The 24,051-nt window shown below is 38.3% G+C and overlaps 2 protein-coding genes across 2 annotated transcripts in view; one reads left to right on the forward strand and one right to left on the reverse strand.

Annotated features, from left to right (window-relative positions):
* MCMBP (minichromosome maintenance complex binding protein) overlaps positions 1 to 12,985 on the forward strand; it is a 14,996-nt gene extending 2,011 nt beyond the window's left edge. The window contains exons 3-16 of the mRNA XM_035547925.2: positions 915 to 1,055; positions 1,382 to 1,423; positions 1,907 to 2,008; positions 2,254 to 2,383; positions 3,858 to 4,009; positions 4,460 to 4,560; positions 6,395 to 6,564; positions 7,190 to 7,313; positions 9,117 to 9,234; positions 9,794 to 9,959; positions 10,953 to 11,086; positions 11,689 to 11,853; positions 12,239 to 12,327; positions 12,609 to 12,985. Coding sequence (XP_035403818.1) covers positions 915 to 1,055; positions 1,382 to 1,423; positions 1,907 to 2,008; positions 2,254 to 2,383; positions 3,858 to 4,009; positions 4,460 to 4,560; positions 6,395 to 6,564; positions 7,190 to 7,313; positions 9,117 to 9,234; positions 9,794 to 9,959; positions 10,953 to 11,086; positions 11,689 to 11,853; positions 12,239 to 12,327; positions 12,609 to 12,735 — 1,761 coding nt within the window. The 3' untranslated portion in view covers positions 12,736 to 12,985. The remainder of the gene's footprint in view (positions 1 to 914; positions 1,056 to 1,381; positions 1,424 to 1,906; positions 2,009 to 2,253; positions 2,384 to 3,857; positions 4,010 to 4,459; positions 4,561 to 6,394; positions 6,565 to 7,189; positions 7,314 to 9,116; positions 9,235 to 9,793; positions 9,960 to 10,952; positions 11,087 to 11,688; positions 11,854 to 12,238; positions 12,328 to 12,608) is intronic.
* A 704-nt stretch (positions 12,986 to 13,689) lies between these two features.
* Positions 13,690 to 24,051, reverse strand: part of INPP5F (inositol polyphosphate-5-phosphatase F) — a 39,985-nt gene continuing 29,623 nt past the window's right edge. Inside the window, exons 13-20 of the mRNA XM_035547926.2 lie at positions 23,272 to 23,400; positions 21,689 to 21,806; positions 20,985 to 21,183; positions 20,095 to 20,166; positions 19,931 to 20,004; positions 18,968 to 19,096; positions 18,161 to 18,248; positions 13,690 to 17,383 (exon numbers count right to left, since the gene is read on the reverse strand). Of these exons, the coding sequence (XP_035403819.1) occupies positions 16,252 to 17,383; positions 18,161 to 18,248; positions 18,968 to 19,096; positions 19,931 to 20,004; positions 20,095 to 20,166; positions 20,985 to 21,183; positions 21,689 to 21,806; positions 23,272 to 23,400 (1,941 nt within the window). The 3' untranslated portion in view covers positions 13,690 to 16,251. The remainder of the gene's footprint in view (positions 17,384 to 18,160; positions 18,249 to 18,967; positions 19,097 to 19,930; positions 20,005 to 20,094; positions 20,167 to 20,984; positions 21,184 to 21,688; positions 21,807 to 23,271; positions 23,401 to 24,051) is intronic.

A 24,051-nucleotide genomic window follows, 5' to 3' on the forward strand; every position in this document is an offset into this window, starting at 1 on the left:
AAATGGGAAAACTATTCTTATAGCAAGTCCCATTATTTCAAGATATACTACATACATATGTGGTTTTTCGTTTGTTGTTTTTTTTTTCTGTTGTCATGTTAGCATATGTGAAAAAGAGTTGCTCAATGTGAGGGATTTGGAAATTGAAATGCAGGTTTTCTGTGGGCTTCTGTTATAGAAATTGTGTTTACAATTGCTACAGTATCACCAGTATGTAATATGTTGTAAAAGTGCTGTTAAATAAAATTAAAATAGGTAAATAAAGTCCAATTTAGTAATTCCCAGTTAAAGAGTTAGTTTAAAAATTTGTTGTAGAGTTCACATACGCTTTCAGTGAACCAAAATGCATTTGTTAATAGTGTAGTGTTGGGATTGAAAAATGAATGAGACTGGTGCCCACAGAAGCTGTGGCTGCCCTATCCCTACAAGTGCCCGAAGCCAGGCTGGATGGGGCTTTGAGCAACCTGGGCTGGTGGGATGTGTCCCTGCCCATGGCAGGGTTTGGAACTGGGTGGGCTTTAAGGTCCCTTCCAACCCAAACCATTCTGTGATTATAGTTTTGGAACTAGAAGAGTTTGGGAACTGTTAGTGTATGATAACACTAATTATTACCCTTAACAGCTATTGCGGAAACTCCCAGTGTTGAGATACATGCGCTTTGTTACTGCTTGAATTATGGCACTAGAAATGGGGGGAAAGTACCCAAAAAATGCAGTGTGTGCTACCTGATAAGGCACTGAATTGTCAGAGGCAATTAATCCTATCAACAGAAACAGTTAGGAGTTTTAGCCAAGGAAAGGAGCAGTAGGATGTACCAGATAAAAATAAGTTGGTGACAGCTTTTGTGATGGTTTTGGTGTACTTCAGGGCACTTCTTAGTAAGCCAGTTGTTTAGACCAAGCTCTCTTTTATAGGTTCCATCGCTGAATGATGTTCCCGTACATTACCTGAAGCCCAACAGTTTAGTGAAATTTCGCTGCATGGTTCAAGATATGTTTGATCCTGAGTTTTATATGGGAGTATACGAAACAGTTGACCCAAACACAAATGCACGTGTAAGTGAAAAACCAATTATTTCAGTAAATGCTTAGCATTTTTTCCGTTCTAGTCTTCATATTTCTCTAGTTTCTGAGTTAAATGTATGGAGCCTCGGCACTATCTGATAGTAATTCTGTTCATATATTGCAAATGGTGTCAATGATATATCACTGTTTATAATTCTGTTGGGGAATTTGGGGCATAAAAAATAGTTTAAAAAATGAAAGCTTCAGCAGTATGTCTTTGAAGAACTTAAGACTGCAGTAATTTTGATATAAATTATTCATACACAGGGTGCTGTCAGAAACAGAATGATTGCGTTGTCTTTTCTCCTCCTTGACAGGTTTTGCATTTTGGTAAATACAGAGATGTGGCGGAATGTGGGGTAAGTTACACAAGTTTTATGAATTTTGAGATGAAATATTGGGCGGAAAGATGCAATTTCTGAGTGCAGTGTAACTTACTTGGTGGTTGTCAGTGGATTCTTGGAAATACTGTTCTTAAAACTCAAAATCTCAGGTTTGGACAGCAGAGTATTCCTAACTGCTCATGCGTATTCTAAGTTCAGCAGGCTTCCAGCTATTCCTGTTGCATTTAAAATTTGTTTTGCTTGGGTGGGGTCAGGGAGAAAGCACAAAAAATCTTGAAAATTTCTGCTATGGAAAACAACTAACTTTTGGTAGTAGAGTGCTGTTAGAATCAAAACGTTATAGGTGCAGACTGTTTAGGTTCCCTATTTCATGAGAATGTAATAGCGCGTATTTGTTGAAAGTTCTGGCTAAGTAACCGTATCTATGGAATTAGTTTTAAAAATGAAAAAACTGCTCTAATCAGATTTTTAGTATCATCATTTCTGTTGGTATTGTAGCCTCAGCAGGAAATTGATCTGAACTCCGCGCAAACAGTCACCTTGGAGAGACAGACATTCTACTGCGTTCCAGTGCCTGGGGAATCAGCATGGGTGAAAGAAATATCTTTTTTGTCTGGGCTAGTGCTGTTGTTGGTGGGTTGTGTCCATTTTCAACAAAGCCTATGATTGCTGTGCAGTTCTAAAGCAGGTTAATTACGTATCTGAAGAGATGTCATCAGTGTAAAGGTTTGCATCACTATTTTAATATCTTATTTGAAATAGGATAATCACATTTTGTTACCAAAGCTTATTTTGCCTGGATTTTCTCAACTGAGTATGGTGTTGTCCTTAATCCTCAATTTTACGCCTATATCAGTGCAAGCCAAGCTCGAGTTAGTCCTTCAACATCCTACACACCAAGTCGCCACAAGAGGAGCTATGAGGAAGATGAGGATATGGAACTGCATCCATCGAAGCAGAAAGAGCAACATATAGGTAATACTCAGAACTGATGACTGGGTATTAGGGTATTCTACCAGAATTTGCAGGAATTTCATGTTTAGAAATTGAAATGTTTTCAGTTGTTTGAACCAGTAGTGTTAGTGCAACCTTCATAACTAACTTGGTGGCTTTGTTGAAGTCATCGGCGGATGAAGTAGTGTGGGAGAGCCTATGGTGTTGTGCTTGGATATTGTATGACTTGTTGGTATTAGTTTGTAGAGTTAGTAACACGATTCCTAAAATAAACATTTTGTTCAGCAGCACTTGTGTATTGCATTTCCTAAATGACAGCACGTTAAGGGATTTATGGCAGCAGGCTGAAATTTAGGAGTTCTTATTTAATTTCCAACTGTAAAGTGGATTTAAAGATAATCTGGAGAAAATCACAATTTCTTCTGTCTTACTGTGTGTGGATGTCACTGTGTAAACTGAGGCCAAACTGCATCTTAATTAGATGATTCTTTGATGGAAACAATAGTGCACTTCTAAATACATATCCTCCAGGCTTCCCTTTTTTAGCTCATGCAAGATTTACTAATCTAAATTTGTAAGGGAACCAGATAAATACCCGATTCTTTGTATCGTCCTGAGGAAAGCTAGAAGTAACCTTTGAAGATGATGATATTTCCAAAACTAGCTGAGTTAGGATGATATGCAATGCCAGCTTATTTTGTGAGCTGTTTGTTTCAGTGCTTTTCTGTGGAGATGTCACTTAAACAAAATCCAAACCCATGCTGGTCTTTTTTTTTTTTTTTTTTAAAGACTTGGGCGAGCTGTCTTTAGAACAGAAAAATGTTCTTCTCTTCTTTTGAAGAGAAAATGGTTTAAAATTATCAGACCAATTAAGGGAATAAAAATGCAGAAGCTATTGCTTTCTTTTATTTGGTGTTTTATGTCCATGTGGTTTGTTTGCTGAATTTTAGGGTTTTATTTTTGTATTTGTGCTGGTTTGCAAATGTTTTATTAGGTAGTTTAGACTGTTTTGTCTTCGTATGTGGACTGATCAATTGCAGCTTAGATTTTTATAGCTTTGTTACTGCTGAACATGTAATGAGGTTCTTAATGTAATCTGTTGTGTTGATGTATGGTCTCACCTTTAAAAGTATCTAGCTAAACTTGAGATGCAGGAAGATACCTGCCTGTGCAGTCCTACAAACTTCAGAATAATTTAGCTGATGCAGTTGAGGCATTACATTTTGAAAATCAGGTTGTTTGGTCATGTTTTACGAAGAGTTTGCTGGTTACTAAGAGACACGGATCTGCATGCACACTCCTGCTTATCTTGGTGAAGTAAAGTAGGTGAAACTTTTCTGTTTTGAGGCAGAATATTCTCTGTAATATACTGCTTTTTAAATATTTTTTTTCCTCTGGCTTCTTGTTAAATTAGTTTAATTCTTTGTTGCTTGCTGCAGGAAGTTGTTCACTTTGCATTTCTGTTTAAAGAGCCCATGAATCCTCTGTTTTTCAGGCAGTGGAGGTGATATCCATGGATGTGGGGAGCCAAAGAGATTAGAAACTGAAGCTTCTGCGGGTCATCATCTCATTTTTCCCAACTGCTCCCCTCCTCTTGACTTAAATTTTCCATTGCCAGGAGAGAAAGGACCAGCGTGCCTCGTAAAGGTAAGACAAGCAGAGAGATGATGAGCCTGACTGTGGCCCCAGTAAGGCAGGCAATCTGAAGTTAAAGTGCAAGTAGTCCTTAGCTTATAGGCACTGTTGTCTTTCAAGTCCAAAAATCTTGTTTCTACAAATAATTGTATTATTTCTCTTCACTACTGCTCTCTTTAAATTGCTGAAATCATTCAACAGCATTCATTGGATCTTCTCTGCTCTTGCTGCTCTTGTTGAGGGGCAGGAAGGAAGTGTTACCAGATGTTCAAGTATGGAGCTGATGCTGGCTTCTGGTTCTTTGCTTTTAGGATCTGCCCTCTTAAAGAAAAAGTTGTGATAAAACAAGCAAAAAACCAACACGCTAGACACTTTTGTATTGTATTTGAAATAGTCTTTAATTCTTTGGCATGCTGTATTGAGTATGAAACTTCCAACACAAAACTTCTCTCTCTGTGGCAGGTGTATGAGAGCTGGGATAGTTTCAAAGTCAATGACGTTCTGGAGGTGTATGGCATTCTGTCTGTGGATCCAGTGCTGAGCATAGTGAACAATGAAGAAAGGTAAGGCTTAGCTGGCGTGTGATTCTGAAATGCAGGACGTTTTTTTATTTTAATGGGCAAAATATTTTTGGTTATCCCTTTAATACAGACAGGAAGGTGTGTAAATACCTAAAAATAGCACTGAAGAGATGAATTTTGTTGCTTAAAAGCTTGATATGGAAAGCATTAGATCCACAGTCCTGTAAACTGAAGTCCATTGTACTTTGGTACGTCCATACCCTTGGATACATGATGCGTTATTTTCTAGGTTGTTGTACAGTCTGTAAAGATGAAGTGCTTCTGTAGCTAAACATTCTGTGAGCTTTCACGCGTATTTAACATTCAGTGAGCAAATGAATAGGGAACAGAGCTTTAAAATGATAAAATATGCTTTTAAAATTTGTAATTCCCTGAAAGTTGTTACCAAAAACAGTTCAGTAAAATAATAAAAACAAACAAAAAATGTATTCATAGGTGGTGAAAGTGACCAAAACGAGTGTAAATCAGGATGAATTTTTCATTAATTAAGTTGTACCATATTAGACTGCTGGTAGAAGCTTCTGGTTTCACCTGCTGTTCTGTTATTACTTACTTGACAAAATACAATATAACCCAGAGAGATGCAAGAAATTGATTACTAAAATAATCTTAACAACCTATCTAACACAGGTACTATGAATGCCTTGAGCCACTGTGCTTCAAATAAATTATCCGTGTTGGTAACTTTATCTTTTTGATAAGTACAATATCAGGAGTGCAGTGTGAGTCCTTTACAGTGCCAGCTTCTTAAAAGGAACTCGGCCTGGTCAGCTGCTTTTGGTTATCATCTTTCTGACAGAAAGCTAATCCTGGATTGACAGCTCAGTTGATGTCATAGACTTATTTTTTTTTTCCTGCGTGTCATTCTGTCACAAATAGACAAAGTGGCAGTGTTTAGTAATATTTTCAAATGTGAAGATGCTAAACGAAGAAGTTTCTTTTAGTAGAAAGAGATGGCAGTCTGTCAGCGGACTGCTGAAGAAACATTGAAGCCATGAAGCCTTTCAGCTTTTAAGACCTGTAAAAGTTTATCAAATTTATACTAAACTTCACTGTAATCTGATAGAGTCACCTTTGGATTGTAGCTTCTACATAACAAATGAAAACCACCTGGAAGAGATTTTTTTAAGGCATCGTCAGGAAGGCCTAAGCTTGTATATCTGAACTTTTAGGAGGTAATACCTGCAAGTTTGAGTTAGGTATACTGGGATTTTTTTGCTCAGCCAATGATGAAGCTGTTAAGTGACTGTCCGGAAGATTTCATTGTCAATTTCTAGAACCCAGGTAGAATATGAAAATCCCACAAAGGCATACACAGACAAATGTAATAGATTGTTACCTTATTTATTGAAAAGTTGCTGTGGAGGCTTTATCCGGTGCTTGCTGGGTGGAACAGTAAGTAATATTTCATGTTAAGCTGCGTCTTATTAAGTGGTGCAGCAAATAATAAATGTGGTCTGTTGGGTTTTGCTTGGTTGTTCGCTTGTTTTGGTTTGGTTGGTTTGGATTTTTTTCCCATAAAAATAAGAATCAATTACTTTATGAAAATAATAGGATCCGACTTCTTTGATCAAGCACGCTTTGGTGGTTCTGTATTGTTGGTTATGTAATTGTGGTTTAGTATTTATGGTGCTTACAAAAATCATAGAGATGACAGTTCTTGTGGTTTGAGTACAGGAGCAGTTGCCAGGCATTGGGAGCGGATGTTGGGAACGCAGACACGCTGTGTTTGTGGCATGGTCCCAGCTGCACGTGGTCAGGTGGAGAAGTTTGTGTGGAATGTTCTGAAGTTCAGTTGTGCTCTGCCCTTTCCTAGGGATAACTCCACCCTCGATCCTATGGAGTGCATGGACACAGCAGAAGAGCAGAGAGTACACAGTCCTCCGGCCTCCTTAGTCCCCAGAATCCACGTGATTTTGGCACAAAAATTACAACACATTAATCCATTGCTGCCTGCCTGCCTTAATGAAGAGGAGAGTAAAACCTGTGGGTATCTGAATTTGACTTCATTCAATGTACACGTGAACGTGCACTTTGCTAGCTCATGTGAACAAATACTTCTTGCCAGTGATCCATGCACCTCTGAGCAAAGCTTTGTGTTTAAATCTTTCTAAATGGAGGAGCTGTGCAATACTACAGAACTGGAGAAGACACAAATGTCTGTGTTAGCGCAATGCTTATGTGCTGCTTTTTCTGAAAGAAATGTGACTTAAATGAAACTTGCTCTGGATAAAGCCCAAAGACTTCACCAAGTTTTTCAGCCATAAGATTGCTTACGTTGCTTTCAAATGGAGTGGTGAATTGCTGGAAAACTAGATTTCCAATGTAGCATAACCATGAAAATAAGAAACATACAGCGTAAGGAATCGATACTGTGAAGATAAAAAGGCAATTCTGTTCTTAAGTAACTGCTGTTCTTTGTGGCCTGTATGACTGCTACCCAAAGCCAGTGATACTCAGTGGGAAACTAATGAATGTTTATTTTTCCTGGACTGCTTTGGAGTAACCATTTTTCTTCATCTAACTGTAACAGAAAGTAAGCTTTTATGTAGAGGAAAGGGTAAGGAACAGCACATTTTCTGATATTTGTTGTCTTCTGCTCTTTTAACAGTTGTTTCTAACTTCATGTCTGAGCTGTCACCAGTTAGAGCAGAGTTGCTTGGGTTCCTCACACATGCCTTCTTGGGAGACAGTTTGGCCGCCGAGTACCTTATATTGCATCTCATCTCCACAGTGTAAGTGTTCTGGTGTTGAAGAATTTCTGTGCTGAGAATTTATATATTCATCTTTTAAGACATTTCCTTTTGGCGGTGTTCTTCACCATTCTGCAAATGGGTCGCAGAAATAGTTTAAATATTATTCCAGCAGTACTTTGTCCACCTAAAGTTGTCCTGTTGTAATAGACGCAGTAAATATATTTCATTGTCTGAAATACCAAAAGTTTTGGTAAAAGGCTAGTTCCGTGTTGGTATATCCGTTCAGTGTTGCTTTGAGAGTTGGACAAAATCTCCAAAATAAACAAGTTTAAGCAGAGGTAGGGAAAAAATCTTTTTACCGCTAACTTTTTGTTGAGTAGGACATATGACTGGCTTCTCAAAGATGGCATTTATTATCTTTACTTACCAACTGCAATGGTTGTTGTTTAGGTAGTAGAAGGTACAGAAAGGTGCAGTCTGGGACTGTGTTTAATTAAATGTAGGCATTTAATGATAAGTTCAAGTGACTCATATTTAGCAAGCAGTAGAAATTTGCCACCCGAGCTGATGCTGTAGCTCAGTGCGCATGCATTTTGATCTACCTTCATTGCTGATTAAAATGAATTTGCTTAATGTTCTCTTATGTTGGCTTAAACTGTCACTGGATGAAAGAGCGCCATCCTTTGACTCATGAAAATTTCAGGTGTGAAACTTCAGGCAATCTGTTTTGAATGGATTATTTGGTAGGTTTTAATTTTAGACTTTCTTCAGAATGGATTCCAATTTTTTTAAATGTAATTTGTATACAAACCACTTGTTCTATGGTTTTCAAAAATCCCATTTTGCTACAAAGTGAACGACCTCTAGAGGAAGTGTTTAGGCAATGCTCTCAGACATAAGGTCTGATTTCTATTTTTTGTTGGTGGTGGTTTTTTGGTTTTTTTTTTTTTTTTTTTGGGTGGTCCTTCATGAAACTGGCAGGCAGGTGGGTCCTTGTGAGTCCCTTCCAACTCAGGATATATTAGACGATGTTTTCAAACCAGTGTATGAAAAAATCTAGTACAGCACAGATGTCTAATAAAAGTCATTTCAGAGCTGTGAGTGGAATCAGCATCTTACCTTTGTCATACCTGCAACTGATGTGTAAAAACCTACCAAGGTACTTCTCAGCGTCAGCAAGACAAGTAGTATCAGCGTAGATCCAGTCGTAATGCTGCAGCAGCGTAATCACCAGCTGGAAGGCTTTCTGCTGGCTTTGTGTACAGGCTGCCCAGAACCCTTGTCCCTAATTCCCATATAATTACGCATACTTCAGTATCAGTATGCTTTTTTTTACGTATGCACTTTGTTCTCTTGGGTTAGACTGTGAATGCTCTAACACTTAGACTAGAATGTGTTTTCTCTCTTAGCTGTATCACAAAAAAAAAGTTGAAATTTGTCAAGAATGGGGAGAAGAAATACAGTAAGAAGAGGGAGAGGAAAGCTGAGGGCAGGTAAAGGAAACGAACAAGCGTAATAATTAGGGAAATTAAGCAGTAAGAAAGAAAAAGGATGAAGGAGTATTTACAACAGAACACAAGGAGAAGAGAACATATCACAGGATCTCAAGCTCTGTAAATGTACTGCTTCTGTGCAATGCTGCAAAGCCTTCCAAAGCAGTGTGCAGCCTAATTTAGCTCCTCGGGTGCTGGAGAAGGAGGAAAAACAGGACTGTTACTATGTATGTATTAGCATTGAAACCCTGCTAGCTATCAGAGGTGGCACGCAGCACTCAAACTGAGTGGTATCTGCGATCACCGTGCTAATCAGACGCTTGCCTAACCTGTTCTGCTTTTGGTTCAGTTACGCAAGAAGAGATGTGCTTCCTCTGGGAAAATTCACAGTCAACTTGAGCGGATGTCCAAGGAACAGCGTCTTCACAGAGCACATATACCGCATCATCCAGCAGCTCGTTCCAGCAGTAAGAGCAAGGGCATTATAGTCTTGTAATGTTTTCAGTCATAAATGCTGGGCAATTGGTTCAACCAAATAAACTTAGTTAAAGGCAAGCTCCTTAAACGAAGGTCCTGATAGCCATCTAAAGGGCAGATAAAAATGGAGATATTTTATTTTGCCTTTCTGGATTGATTTATCTAAATGTATAGAACACTTAATTATCGTGTGCTTACTGTTCATACCTGAGTCTGTGGATACTGTTCTGCAGAAAGTTCATAGTAATTGGATTGGGGCCATGATAATAACATTGCATCAATAACTTATTGGTGGTTTTTTGGTTATTCTAGGCGTGCAATACAGGCGTTATATTTGAGTTCTTAACAGAATTATTTTCCTTTAGGAATCGTTTTTAGGCACTTAACATAAATGGATAGGATAAAATATGTTCTGTGGCATGGTAAAAAGTTTTGTTTTGCTTGCTATGGAGGTTCACAGTTGCAGCTCATGCTAAAGGAAAAACTACTTACTTACTAGGGACGTTGGAGGAGGGGAAACGCACTGATGAGTTTCTTTTCCCGTTACAGTCCTATCGCCTACAAATGACAATTGAAAACATGAACCATTCACGATTTATCCCACACAAAGACTACACAGCTAATCGTTTAGTCAGCGGAGTCTTGCAGCTTGCCAGCAACACTTCCCTTGTAGTAGATGAGACTCAGCTTGAGCAAGGACAGCTTGACACAACAGGTAGAGTGTTTGTTTTTGTTTCTTTAATTAAAAAGTGTGTATGTAGACAACAATGTTATATTTCAAAGACAGTAGTGCTAATTGTGTCCCAGCGATCATTTTCTATTACAGAACTGTTGGTTTCCATATCCTATTTTGGTGTTCAAAGTAGTGTGCTGCCTTCTCAGACAACTTAGAGCATTATCTATTTTTTTCCCCAGCTGTTTTTGCTTTCTGGAAGCTTCTGGTATTTTGCTTGGAGGTGCTGGTATTGAGTCAAAATGAATAGCTCTTCAATGAAAAGTCTTACACTTAGTTTTCCCAGGAGTCCCTTTACTGGGAAGTAATCTCTGTCCTAGACCACACATGGCTGATAATGAAACAAGATGGTGCCCTGCTTAGTGTAGGTGCATTGTAGAGTACTCTGGACAGCGTATTTGATACTTGATGGAAGAGGCCACTGATTTGAATAAGTCTTAGTCCAAACTACCATCAGAATGGTTTCAGTTCCACCTAGCGGTTTTAGTTCCACCTAAGACAAGCCATTTCTGCAATAGTTTGACAAGGTGATATATTTTTCAACTGTCCGGTCTTGCTGGCTGACCAATCTAATGATCTCTCTCCAGCAAGGCTTTTTTCCTTAGGCTGTTAATTCACATTTGTATTCTGTCACATAAGTCATAGTGCTTTGTCCTCTTCTGAGGAGAAAATTTTTCTCTGTAAGTAGTTATCTGGCTTTGTAGAACTGCTGAAAACCTATTAACACTTAAACTAGGCCAGAGAAAATTTAGACTTAAAGAGGTGTTGATTTCCATCTCAATAAATGGTTGTGTCTATATGGAAGACAGCACAGACACACGCACACACAAAAAGTTTGCAAGAATTTTTCTAGAATTCTTTTTTTTTTTTTTCCAAGATTTTTTTTTCAAGAATTTCTGTTCATTAAAAACTCTGGGAGGGATCAGGTCTGACACTTAAGACCATTTTTCAGAGAACTTTTTCTTGCTTTTCTAGGTGTACATAATGTGAAAGCATTGGGTAATCTGATAACTTGGCAGAAGGTGGATTATGATTTCAGTTACCACCAGATGGAATTCCCCTGCAATATTAACGTTCTGATCACCTCAGAGGGCCGATCACTCCTACCGGTATGGCAAGGTCATCTTGAATTTGGGGAATCATTACAGTTGGTAGCTACTTAAAACACTGAGCGTACCATTCCAGGGACAAGAGAAGGCAGGGGAAATGTTTTGTGGGTGGTGGTGGGTATGAGAGATTCACCTTCCATGCCTTGATTGGAGAAGAAAAAAAAAAAAAAAGAAAAAAAATACTGATGGCACTGTCTAATGGCTGAAGTTGCTAATGGATATCGCACCAATGGGTAAAGTCTGCAGATAGACAACTACTCTCAAGGCCTTCCTGTACAGCAGCTTCTGCGGGCATGGGTGTGTGAATAAAGAGCAACAGATCTGGCAGTGACCCTAGCAAAACTGCGTAGCCTAGCCTTACAAATGTCTGACCGCTTGCTTTCTAGCTTTATGACCTGAGAAGTTGCTCTTGCCTTTGAGGAAAACCAATTCCTGCTTGAATAAGAACTTCACGGTGGATTTCATAAATGGAATTGTTAAATATTTTTAAAAATTACTTTAGTTGTGGGAAATAGTGAGTTTTGTTGCCTTAGAGCTTAAATAAATCTTGATGTGAATAAAACATGATGTGAAAAGGGATGATGTGTGATTCTATTTTTCAGTCAGATTGCCAAGTCCACTTACAACCACAGATAATTCCACCAAACATGGAGGAGTACATGAACAGCCTCCTAACAGCAGTGCTCCCTTCTGTGTTGAACAAGTTTCGAATCTACCTAAGTTTATTGAGGCTGCTCGACTACAGTATATCTGATGAAGTGACCAAGGTATGGAAGATTTCATGACTACCCTTTCCATTGTCTATTTGCAAAGAAAGCACCTTAAGAGAATGTTATTGTACTTGCCTATTGCTCTCCCTGGCAGTGACTGTTGGAAGCTTTCTTTAAAAATCAAAAGCAGTTTCTTGCCCTGAATGTGAATTCAAGGGTGTGTAGTCGTATTTCAGTGTATACTTTATATGCATCCTGCTTTGTAAAACTCATTTTGAGAATGATTACTTTCAAAGATGAGCTAGGCTATTTTTACCCCAGCTGGCTTCCTGACAATGTTTCTCCTGTAATTTAAGGATAATTATGGTGTTTAGCTCCTTGAAGGCTTATCTGATATTGAAGATCCTTTTTGCCACTCAGTTGTGTGCTGTGTTGTTTGTAGGCAGTAGAAGAAGACTTTGTAGAAATGCGCAAGAACGACCCTGAGAGCATAACAGCTGACGATCTGCACAGAACCCTGCTGGTAGCAAGGTGGGTAGCAGCGTGGTCAGACTGAAAGCTTTCAGCAAGCTGGAAACAAACCAAGTCTGTAGTTTGATGATAGTTGCATGAGGCTGGCTAGCAAACAGAAGATGGAATCTGTGATGGAAAAAAGATTCTTAGTTCAGAGTATTTGAAGGCAGAGTACTGCCTTCCCTCTCTTCCTGTGCTTTCTCTTTCATAAGCTAATGAAAGAAAACTGGTTTTGTGCTTTTGGTATATCAAGTGTGACAGCCTGAACGTGCTCGTAACTGTTGTTTCTGCTCGTTTAGGTTCCTGTCTCTCAGCGCAGGGCAGACAACGCTGTCAAGAGAGAGGTGGCTGAGAGCCAAACAACTGGAGGCACTACGTAAAGCCAGACTTCAGCAGCAAAAATGTGTTAATGGGAATGAACTCTAATGATCTGTGGATGTCACTGAGAATTTGTGTAATCCTACATGGAACGCATACTAAATTGGGATATTGTTTATACCAGTTTTTTTGTAGATAATTTATACCAAAATGTTATGGATATTTACCCATGCAGTCTGAACACACTATCTCTGTTCAGCCACTCAAACATATTTTATGAAATTTTTTTGGAGCCTGTTTTGTAATTGAGAATTGGTAACAATGAGCAAATTGTTTGATATTAAACTTTAATACTGAATGTGTGTAAAGTCCCTTCCTTTAAAAGTAGAAAAATTTAACTGAAATAGGGGTAGGCTCTATTCTGAAATAAGTGTGTTGGAATTCTTAACAGCTTAATTTTGAGGACCAGAGGTTTCTGCTAAACAGCTTATGTAGGTGAAATGTTGACTTCAGGTATCTGAACCTGTATGCTGCTCTTCCTGTTAAGTAAGGCATGTTGTTGCCCTCTGAGCGGCAGCATAATAATGACTATAGCGTGATGGAAATTATTTGAAATTATTTAAAATTCTACTAGGAAATATATCCTTACTGTATTTAGAGAAGACTAACTTGCAAATTCCCCTGAGCTTTCAGCTGCTGTAACTTCTAAAAGATAACTCTAACGGGAGACGGGTGATACTCATGTACTTGTACAAGACATCCTAATAACTCAATTACCGGTAATGCACCATTTTAATTCTTTGAATAATATCAACTAAGCATTAAGAAGGGTCTACCTATCTTACACTGCACAGGGTGCACTGATTGCCCCAGTGTGAACGTAACGTGCAGTACTGGTCTCACATAAGGGTGGTTTGAGTGAAAGACTGCACCACTGCAGGGTCAAGGTCCGCTGTGGAGTCAGGGTCATGCAGCAAGACTATAATAATAAGCAGGGCTGTCCTCATGAGGAACTTAGGAGAAGGCTGCAGGAATCAGGGCAGTGTTAGTTAATTATAAAGAAGACAAGATAGCGCTTCACTTCTTTTATGAACAATAAAAGAAGCTAAAAAGTAAAAACCAGTCCAGTCTTACCCCTTCCAGCTATGCTCCTGCTTACTCCAGCCTCAATATCAAATCTACTTGAAATACAAAACTATTTCAAGCAGGAATGTGTGATAGACGGTGATTTACCCCTAAGCAATAGCTTCTTTTGACAATACAACAATATTTTAAGAAACAGGAGCTTGATGCCCTTTTACTTCAGTCAGCTTATAGAATACTAAAGATGAATATTCCCGGTTTCATCTTACTTGTTCCACATTAACCCAATGTTAATCAATCAACTGAATGAATAGAGAGAAGAGTCTTAAGAATACAAGTCTGGCTAGAAAGCATTTTGTAAGGTTTTCTTCCAGTGACACTTAAAGAATGGTTTGACAAGTGTTGACACATTATTTGAAACTGTCTTTCTTATTTATAATGTTTAGACAAGGCTTAAGCTGAAAGGATATTTTCAGCTCACCAAGCAGAAACTGATGATCCACTATAGCAGATGAGGAGTTCATTTCCAGGCAGATAAGCCCCAGACTGCTCACTAAGCCACGTACTTCTTCAAGGTAGCAGTGGGGAGTATAGGGTTGGCATTACAGATACCAATACCCCTGCCCTAAGAAACAGTACCAGCATACACTGCAAGCATACAAGTTTGTAAAGGGACTGGTTTAGATCAAAGAAGTCACAGTGTAAATGTTTATGCAGACCAATTTTTTCCCAACAAAATCACAGCAAAATATTTTCCAGGCACTCCCACTGTGCAAATTTCTTCTCCCACTCCCACACGCTTTGCCAGTACAAAGGCTTAGTCCGAAAAGTGCACCTAAAACTGCCTGTGTCTGACCTTTTTTCTCCTAAGGCAAGGAATCTAGCACCGCAGCTCCCGGAGAAAAAGGATAAAGGACTGAAGTCACTTGTTCCTGGCTCTGCCAGATAAAAGGTCAAGATAACCCACCCTCCCTTGAAACTTAAAGTCCCAGAATTCTTCATTAGCATTTGTCTTGATATCACATCCCAGAAAGCATCTTTTTTCATTTTTTTATTAAAATATTTCATATATATATTGTTCACATTAAAATACAGCAGTAGTTTAATTTTAAATAGAGCCACAAATATAGACACTCAAAAAAACCAAACCCACATCACTTGAATCAAATAAATAAATCAGAAAGTTTCAGACCATCAGGATTAGATGATAATGATTTCAGATAAACTAGAAGTCCTAAGACACTGTACTAGCCTACCCATATGACACTAGCTTCTTTAAACACCACGTGCAGCCTATCTACAGTACATGTACTAGAACAGAGAGGCACTGGATCTATAACAGTGGTAGAGTTAAGGTGGTTGGAGTTACAAACCACAGCATAGTAAGATCCTGCTTTACAGTAGCTTTTAGACAGTGTCCTACACTAGAATGGCATTGCAAGGCATTTCTGGAAAAGAATAATTCAGGTTTCATCTTTTGACACATACATGAGTGTTTTCTTAACCCAATTCCCAGCATGAGTGGAAGTTTAGCCTTATCCTGCAAGTATGCAAAGCTTGAGCTGGTAATGAATTTGGTTTTGATTAAATAATGACAACTATGCTCTGATGTCAACACTGACTTAATGAAACGGTACACTTGCCTTGTTTTAAAAGATACTTGGACTCATATCTGGAAAGTTAGCATATACTAAGACCACGGAAATCAGAGCACAGAGGGACCCAAGTGCCTGAAGGTCAGGTTTCTGGCTTGTCTCGCTTTATACCAAGGCAAAAAAATTGAGCAAGTTGCCACCATTCAGAATTGGAAAAAAATGGAATAGAACAGCTTTAATACAGATGAAGCAATTACAGGGAGTTTGCTCCATTTCCCATTACCTCAAAATGAATCTACAAACTAAATTTGCACTGCAGGATTGTTAATATTTGCGATTGTATCAGTACACAGTATCTTTACTGAAAGTGTCCCAGGAAGTGTGGGAAGAAAAGGACAGCAAGTCTTAATTTCTGGTTAACGTAATTAAATACAAAAAAAAAAAGCATCAGATCCCATTGTGGGGGCACAATTCATAGAAAGCTGCATCTAAAACTTGAATGGAAACAAGTAAAAATACTAGTCCAAAAATAAACAACACGTGATTTACCAGTAGGTTATTTTGCTGGTGCAGTGCAAGGAAAGTAAGGTCACAGAAGTGCAGTATAACCATTGTAGTACAAATACTCTCTACGTAAGTCAGAAGAGCTACAAAATTAGTCTCAAAAAAATAACTGTGCAACAAATTTAAGATAAACAGCATGCTTATTAAAACCCAGTGTCTAAACTACCTGTTTGATTTACCCTTCTTTTTTATCAGCTGCCTAAAGGAATTCTGAAGCTTGGTCACAACCAAATTCATTTGCATCTTGCACTTACTGTAAACAAGTTTCTAAATTTTTTGATCCCAGTATTCAGTAGCAGTTCATGCTACAATGAGCTCTGATGTTAAAAAAAACATTCAGTATTGTATTAACAGACAACTAGGACACTACTTAAATTAGCAACTAAATTTGAATTATTCGTGTCTGGCATTGTGTAAACATTTCTTTCAGTTCTTTTTGCTTGACTTCATTTATAGCTTCTGGTTCTGCAGGGCTCTTCTGAACCTTTGCCACAGCAAAATTAATCCCTTGAGTCAATCCTGCTTGCGTGATGTTAGCAACCTGGACCACGGAACTGCAAATTTTAGCAAAAGGAGAGACAGCTCTGCTGCTGCTACTGTCAGCTGGGGACGGAGTCGTGTGAAGTCCTGTCTCAAGGATACCAGATGCAGACCCTGGGCTTCTATGAGATTTAGTCAAGTCAGTCCCTTCAACAGCTAAGAGCTGATTTGGCTCAGAAGACTGTACATCCAGTTTGGATGGTCTGGAAGGAATATCTCTGATGGTTTCAGCCTTGCTTTCTGCTTTCTTACGCGTATTATTGCTGGTTTTATTTATCACGTGATGTGGCTCTTGAGAGCAAGCCTCTGCCTCCGAGACGTCCGCCACCTTGTTCTGGGCGTCGTGTACAAACCTCTGGCAGTACACATCGATAGGCTTAGCAAACTCCATCTCCACGTCGTCAGCAGAAGGTACGGGTACGTCTTCACAGTCCGACTGGCTAGCCTGAGTGACATGGACCTCGGACGGAACGTGAATGCTGATGTTCATGTCAGTGCTGCTTACAGACTGGGAACGACTACCCAAGCGAGGAGCTGATGCAATGATACCACAGCTAGGCAGCACGTAATCTGTCTGCCCTATGTTCTCTAGAGAGTCAGTTAGCTGGTTGTCCTCATCAGATTTAGAGTTGGTCAGGAAATCATCTGAGTGGAATGAATCATTATCTGATATTTCTGTATCAGATTCAGCATGAACTTTATTATCAACCGCTGGGTTCTCTAAAGTTTCAAGGCTGCTATCTGATTTCCAAAGACTAACTTTCAAATTTGGTTTTAAAAAATTGACTTTTACTTCAGGTTTGGTAAAGCTGCCTAACTTCCGAAGATTGCTAATGTTTACATTGGATTTAGTTTGTTTCACTTTTTGATTGAGAGACGAGAACTTGCTCAGTAAATAATTCTTGCCTTGGGCCAGGGATCCTCTGTTCCGAGACCGAATGCCAATGATGTCTTCATGAGGTTTACTGCTCCTCCTGGAAGAAAAAATAAATTTCTAATGAACAATCATGGCATTTTCATTTATAAACACCAAGTATTCACCATCTTCCAGCCTATTTCCATAATAGAGATTGGAATTTTAGTAAGCATTATCTTTCCCATACATAATTGTACCCATATAAACTAATCAGATTAAAAAAACAAAGAGTGTGCCACAGAACGGCGCCAAACAAGGAGAAAAGCAAGCTTATGCAAACATTTTTAGTTTTGGATGAAACTGGATCTGAGTTCTGTGTACTTATAACCCTAACTCTGTTCATGCTGTACTCAGCATGCAGATATCAAGACATTCTTTTTATAAGAGTTAAACATCACATCATCTTCTACGAATGTTCTTCAAACAAGACCTGAAATGTTATCTGGGTTCGTTAAATACTCGTCTGCATTGGAATCAACGTGAAGGTAAATCTGTTGGTTTCTTTCGTACCTACAGAACTAATAAAGCAGATATCAAGTTCAGATAGGAAGTTAATTCGCAATTAGTCTGTCAAGTTGATCTGACTTGCAGTACATTAGTTACATTTGACGATGTATATTCTATGTAAACATAAATGCATAATATAAAATTCTTGTTTGTACTTCTAAGCACCTGCAGACAGTGACTATTGAAAGCAGCATATGAACAAAGTAATTCCTAGCACATAACTAAAAGAAACAGTTTGGTTTCTAGCTACTTACCTGTTACCACGTACTGTAAGCCACTGAGGAGAGAGCAAAAGTGGGACAAGGATTTGCATGATTTAAGTACTTACCTCTCTAGTTTTTTCTCAATAATGGGCACATCTAATCCCATTGCTTGCTTTGTGATTCGCAGCATTTCTGCAATGCACTGGAGAGTGTCTGAAATCCAATTACCAGCCCGTCAGACTCTTTAAAAGAAAACTTAAAACCCCATATTCCAAAATCTAAAGCTAGACCCATTTCTTTGCACCTTCATTAAGTTACTCTCCCTCCCCACCCCAGAGTAGCCACACCCAAATTGCAACTCTGATTTAAAGCTTACAAATAAGCTTAAAAGAAAGAAAAGACTCTCCTTTAACCCTAGATACTAGGTGTAAGTGAATCATTACCATGATATATATGCCAAAGGAACACAATTATATTTATTCTAATCCTTGCTGACAAAACAGTGCTCCAGGTAAAGAGTGATGTTTTTCCCTATTAGCGTTCATTTAATGTAGTTAAACAAGAAACAAGAACATATCTAGATACTGATTTTATTAACTAAATCAATTTCTTCCACTCATTAGAAGATAGTTATAAGCCTTTTATCCTTATGTCTAGATTTTCATTATTCCAAAACTAGTTGTGTTCATTCTAGATGAAAGCATTGCTTTAAAACCACATCTGATGCTTACTTTTCTCTGTTAAAACAGTAACAGTTTAGCATTCACACAGGAAACCACATACAGTTTTCTTTCTGCGAGCAGAGAAGTTGGTTATACTACAAGTTGCCTCCTTCATAAGTTATTTTAAGAGCTATGGAAGTGTTTTCTAGAGAAACATATGGGTATAATGAATACCCTTTCACGTATAAAGCTCTTAAACATGAAACAAACCTTTTCCATCTTCTTCTGGGTTGCGTACCACAGCTCTAAGCGTGTGAAAATATCCACTCGTGTCCTTGTATTTGTAATGCAGCCTCATGCACGAGAACTTGGGTTTGCCAAAGAGAGTAGGCTCAGGACCTGAGAAAAATCAGGAGGTTAGAAATGTTTTTGAACTAAGCACATAAAAAAAAAAAAAAACTATTGCAGAGACTACACTTGAATGTCTAAGCAAGTTTTTCTTCATGCCGAAAAGACTAAGCTTCATGTTTTCTTTTGAATAGCACAAGCATTTTAAAATGACACTTTCCACAATAACTAAGCCATCGATTACTTTCAAAGCGCAGTTGGACTCTGTATGTGTAATAATCCAGCCCGATTGTTTATTACAAGTTATACTTTCAGGTAGGAGAAAAATTCTGGATCTATTACATCTCATGTTCTAGGAAGCATTTCTGAGAAGATTAAAGAAAGTTACTGTGTTTTTAACAAGTAGAGGCATACATATATCGAGCTTTAAATCAAGCACTTCAACTCTTCAGTGCAGTGCAACGCATCTGTATCATTAAACAGTGGGTGAGGGGAGCTTGTTCTGTAAGGTATTTGGTCTGGCTGTTTCAACTTCAGTCTGTGAGTCAAGATGTGTTGCGGGCATCCACAATACACAAGTGAGGCAGACTTTTCCAGTTAACTCCTGGGAACTGCATATACATAGTGAAAGTTACAGGGCTTTGGAATTTTTTTGTTTTGTTTTGTTTTTAAGAGCCCTACCATTGATCAAAGATTACATTTCAAGCAGTACCAGAAGACAGGACCCAGACTGGTATCTTATCAGACAGAGCACATTTTGAAGTAGGGTGGACTACACAGGAGGCAAACTAGAGGTTTGCTGTTTCAATTTGTCTGAAGGATGCTTTGAATAACTGGGAGAGCTATTGTTAAGAGCATTCAAGAAATATGTGCTTAGATTCTTACCTATTTCTATTTTTTCCAGAGCTTCAAGGCTTAACCTTTGGTACTGATTCACCTTGTCAATTTCATCGTCATAACTAGAAAAAGAACCAGAGTTTAACACTTATTAATCTAAAACAAAGCCAGTAAAAGGAAGCTACACAGAATAAGAGAAACTGGCAACTTACTAGGCAACGTAGTAGGCGGAGTTAGAAAGTAACAGCAGAACATCCACATCTTTATGAGTAGCATCAATGAGACTAAGAAAGGAAAAAAATAAATACGTGGGAGAAGGTTTTTACTGCCACAGCCGTAATGAATCCCCAGTGTATTTCTGGGACTCTCAGTTACCTCTTATACCTGGAGGTACCCAGTAGCTTAAATAGGTCAGTAGCAGGTCCAAAAGTAAAAACCCACAAGCTATCAAAATGCTAACAGAGAAACGGAAAAATGTTCAGAGTCAATCCAGGTGATGAGCCTGTGCTGTGAATTGCCACCATAGAATCCTACACTGCTATTTTAGATGCTAAAGTTTAATCTGCAAAAAATCTAACTGCTATTTTTCTATTACACATTAGGATACTTTGAACTTGATAAGGAGACAAGGAAATTAGAGTTCATTCTCTACTTTCATGAAGAGACATCTAGGCTTTCCTACTACCCATCCACTACACAAGAATTTAATGTGATCCAATGTGACTTGCAAGCCACATTACTCTCTACGAAGCAGTAAGAGAAAAGACCAGCTCCTCAGACAGCCCTTTCTAGAACTAAGGGCAGCTGAAAGTTCTCTTCATGGTACCTACTGAAGTTTGGTGATATTGACTGAATAACCAGGTGATTTCTCAAAAGAACTCCAGCATGCACCATTTTTATGGCATTTGGGATAAAGCACGTGTTTACAGAACCTTTACTTTTACAACTACAACTACTCAGTCTCTTCAAGGACTGTCATTCTACAGAGCTGTCCATTTGCATTTCTGTTTAACATGTCAGCTATCAAAATCATTTAACATGTCAGAAGTAATTAAGAGATGTCACAGTAGCGGCTGATCAGTGATGACTTTATTCAACAAACCTTGGGTCACAGTCAATGAGTGCCCATCCTCCGTGGAATTTTTCATCATCTGGTAGCAGTAGTTTCATGTAGCTCTGCAACAGCTGGCTAACCAGTTCCTGGTGGCTTCTCAGGTTCTCCTTGTGCAGGGCTTCATGCTCTTTCTCTTTTGTGAAGATGGAGTACAGATCCTCCGTTACAGGGATACCTTGCATCAAATCTAGATAAAAAACACAAGGTACCAGTAAGAAGCTGCCAACAGTTAAGTGATACACAATAATCTGTTAAATGCTTTGTAAATTCCTGCTAAGTAGTTCTTAAAATGTTGAGTTGTATTTTTTACTGATAGAAGACAGGGTTTTACCTACTAAGTTTTCAATTTCGGGCAGCATTTGATTCATAAAGATTAACTATTTCTCAGGTATCTTCAAATATGAAACCCTTCCTACATAAACTTGACCTTTAAGAGATGTTACAGGGCAATTAATGCTAAAATTAAGTTAGGAACAAATTCTACAGTGATTTACAGTTCAGTGGAATTATATGCAGTGAGTGATGTTTAATCTCCAAATGGTAAATGTCTGTGCCATATGGTGTCCACTGCATAGAAATGAACATTAAATACACCCAGAGCACTTAGAAAAAGCAGTCAAAGATAAAGCCAAGATAATTTTAAATAGACTTTTAAGTACAGTAATCTGGCTTAGTTGAAGTTTTATTCTTACCTATGACTGCTTGTCTATAAGCATCCCTGAAACGATTCAGGTAATATCTGTTTGCAGAATTGACTCCATCCTTCATTACCCCTGCCAGCTTCCTTTCACCAGTTCTTGTGAAGTCACCCTGTTACACAGAACATGCAAGTCATGCACACACACAACTTTGAAGCAGTCTCAGCTCAAAAGCTTTGGCATTGACACTCCAAACTGAATAGATAACTCAGAAATAGTGTTCAAGTAACTACTTCCATATCCAAGTTGAAAATAAATGTTTTTCAAAAAAAAAGCATTCGACTCAGCAGAGAATCTTAGACCTATGATTCCACATAGTCACAATGAAAAATAGCATTTGAATAAATTTGGATAACATTAAAAGCCACGCTTTCAAGACATCAGTTTGGGATTCTCAAATACCTCAAAAAAAAAGTTATCTTGTCCTTCACCAAAAAAGAACACTATTGGAACAACAGAAGACTGGAGCTTACTGAAAAGGTTTTGCATCTTTTTTGCTTCCGCTACTAAAGCGAGACAAGCACAACAAACTGAAAGACAGTACAAATCCACACAGCCTCAGAAACAGAAGTTTCTACGCCTTCTGTGATCTAGAATTTGAGTAAAAAACAGTTTTGGTGGCCACACTCCATTAGAGGATTCTGACTATTTTCAGAGACGCTCTGAACATTGGCATAGAGTAGTTCCAAAAACCATGCTAACTATTACTATGAACATTTCAAGTGTATTTCACTTAATTTGAAAGACATTGCAATTAAAACATTAACCTCAGCAGTGAGCAGAGAGATCTCTAAGCAGAAGAACTGAAAATTTATTAAGTTCACAAATTGAGTTCCATGCTCTAGTCAATACTTGTAATAAGACAAAAGCATCAGGCTGGTTTTGATCATTTTAAAGAGACTAGTGTACTAAGTAAACAAACCAAAGTTCAGGAAACAATTTTTAAAAGGGATTTAAGTGTTTAACATTTCCACTGCATAGGTTTTCTCCAGTGCCAGGTACCAGGAACTGTCCCACCAGAACACACAAAGTAGCTCTAATTCTATGGCTTTTCACCAGAGATGACAAACCACCAAGAGTAGACTGGAATAAATTCCATGCCTGATTCTGATCTTGTTAGACAGACCATATTGCAACTAATTAAGAAAAGCCTTTAATAAACAAAAATTAATATCACTAGTCCTTCTAATTAATATCATTAGTCCTTCAGAATATTTTTGAAGTACTGTAAAAACTGTGCTTAAAAGTACTATAACTATTTAAACGTAAGCAGATAGGCAATGCTTGATATAAAACAAACTTAGCTCAGCTATGCTTTTTTTTTTTTTTTAATCTGGACGTGAAGCTAACAGAATAAAGTTATGCTACAGCCAGCAGTGACACAGGACACCCAGACGCTCAAGTCTTTCCCATTTCACACCAAGCATGATACAAAATTTTCTTCTGCTGAAAGGCCACACAGGTGTCTGAGATGCAAACAAGCAGAATATTCGGCTGTTCTTACATATAAGAGAATTCTCCACAGGAGGTAACAACTCGCTATTCAGTATCAAAATAGACAACTCTTTACCCCTTACCTTCAAGGCTGCTGTGCCAGCATACTGCCTGCTTATGGCATCTCCATTGTTCGCCCAGATTATCTGGTAGATTCTATTGCATTTCACCGGCAAAGGCTGTTCTGGTGGCATCACACCCAGTTTTTTGAGCTGGAATTTGACATACGTATTAATATAAGGTTCCAGATAAAGCCATTCTCAGTATCAGAGCTTGATTAAAAAAGAACGCTTAAATATTTCAACGTTAATTTTTATATGGTCTGAATAAGAAGCCCAACCTTCTCATTTCTCAGATTAAATTCACTGTTAATAATGAATTAGTGATTCATCATGAAACATCATACCAAGAGAATCACTGGTCTCAGCAGTAATATTAAGTATGGGTGTAGAAGTCAATCTTCACAAGAATTAACTGAAGGAAGTTAGTTACTCAAGATATAGGAAGCGTCTCTTCCTATGAGAAACTCTCAAAAGAACAGATGTCACAGAACTTTAACAGAGGTAACAGGTTAAAGAAGTTAACGTCTTGTATTGCGAGGGCATTCATAACAAAGGTCTGGAAATGAAGTGGAATCTCTTTCCAGTTGCAAGAAAAGAACACACCATGAAGACTTGATCTTTTGTTTGCAGACAGTAAAGCCAATGCAGTCACTCCAAATTCATCCCTCCCCCAAAACAAAACCTTCCTAGCGAATTTGTATGCTGTGTTTATAATCAGTGCTTGTGTATTTTGGACCGTTACTGTTTAACACTGATACTGAAAGCCAGATAACTTACTCTCCAGAACAAACAGTACTTAAA

This window comes from Cygnus atratus, chromosome 7 (genome assembly GCF_013377495.2).
Source record: "Cygnus atratus isolate AKBS03 ecotype Queensland, Australia chromosome 7, CAtr_DNAZoo_HiC_assembly, whole genome shotgun sequence".
Taxonomy (NCBI): Eukaryota; Metazoa; Chordata; class Aves; order Anseriformes; family Anatidae; genus Cygnus; species Cygnus atratus.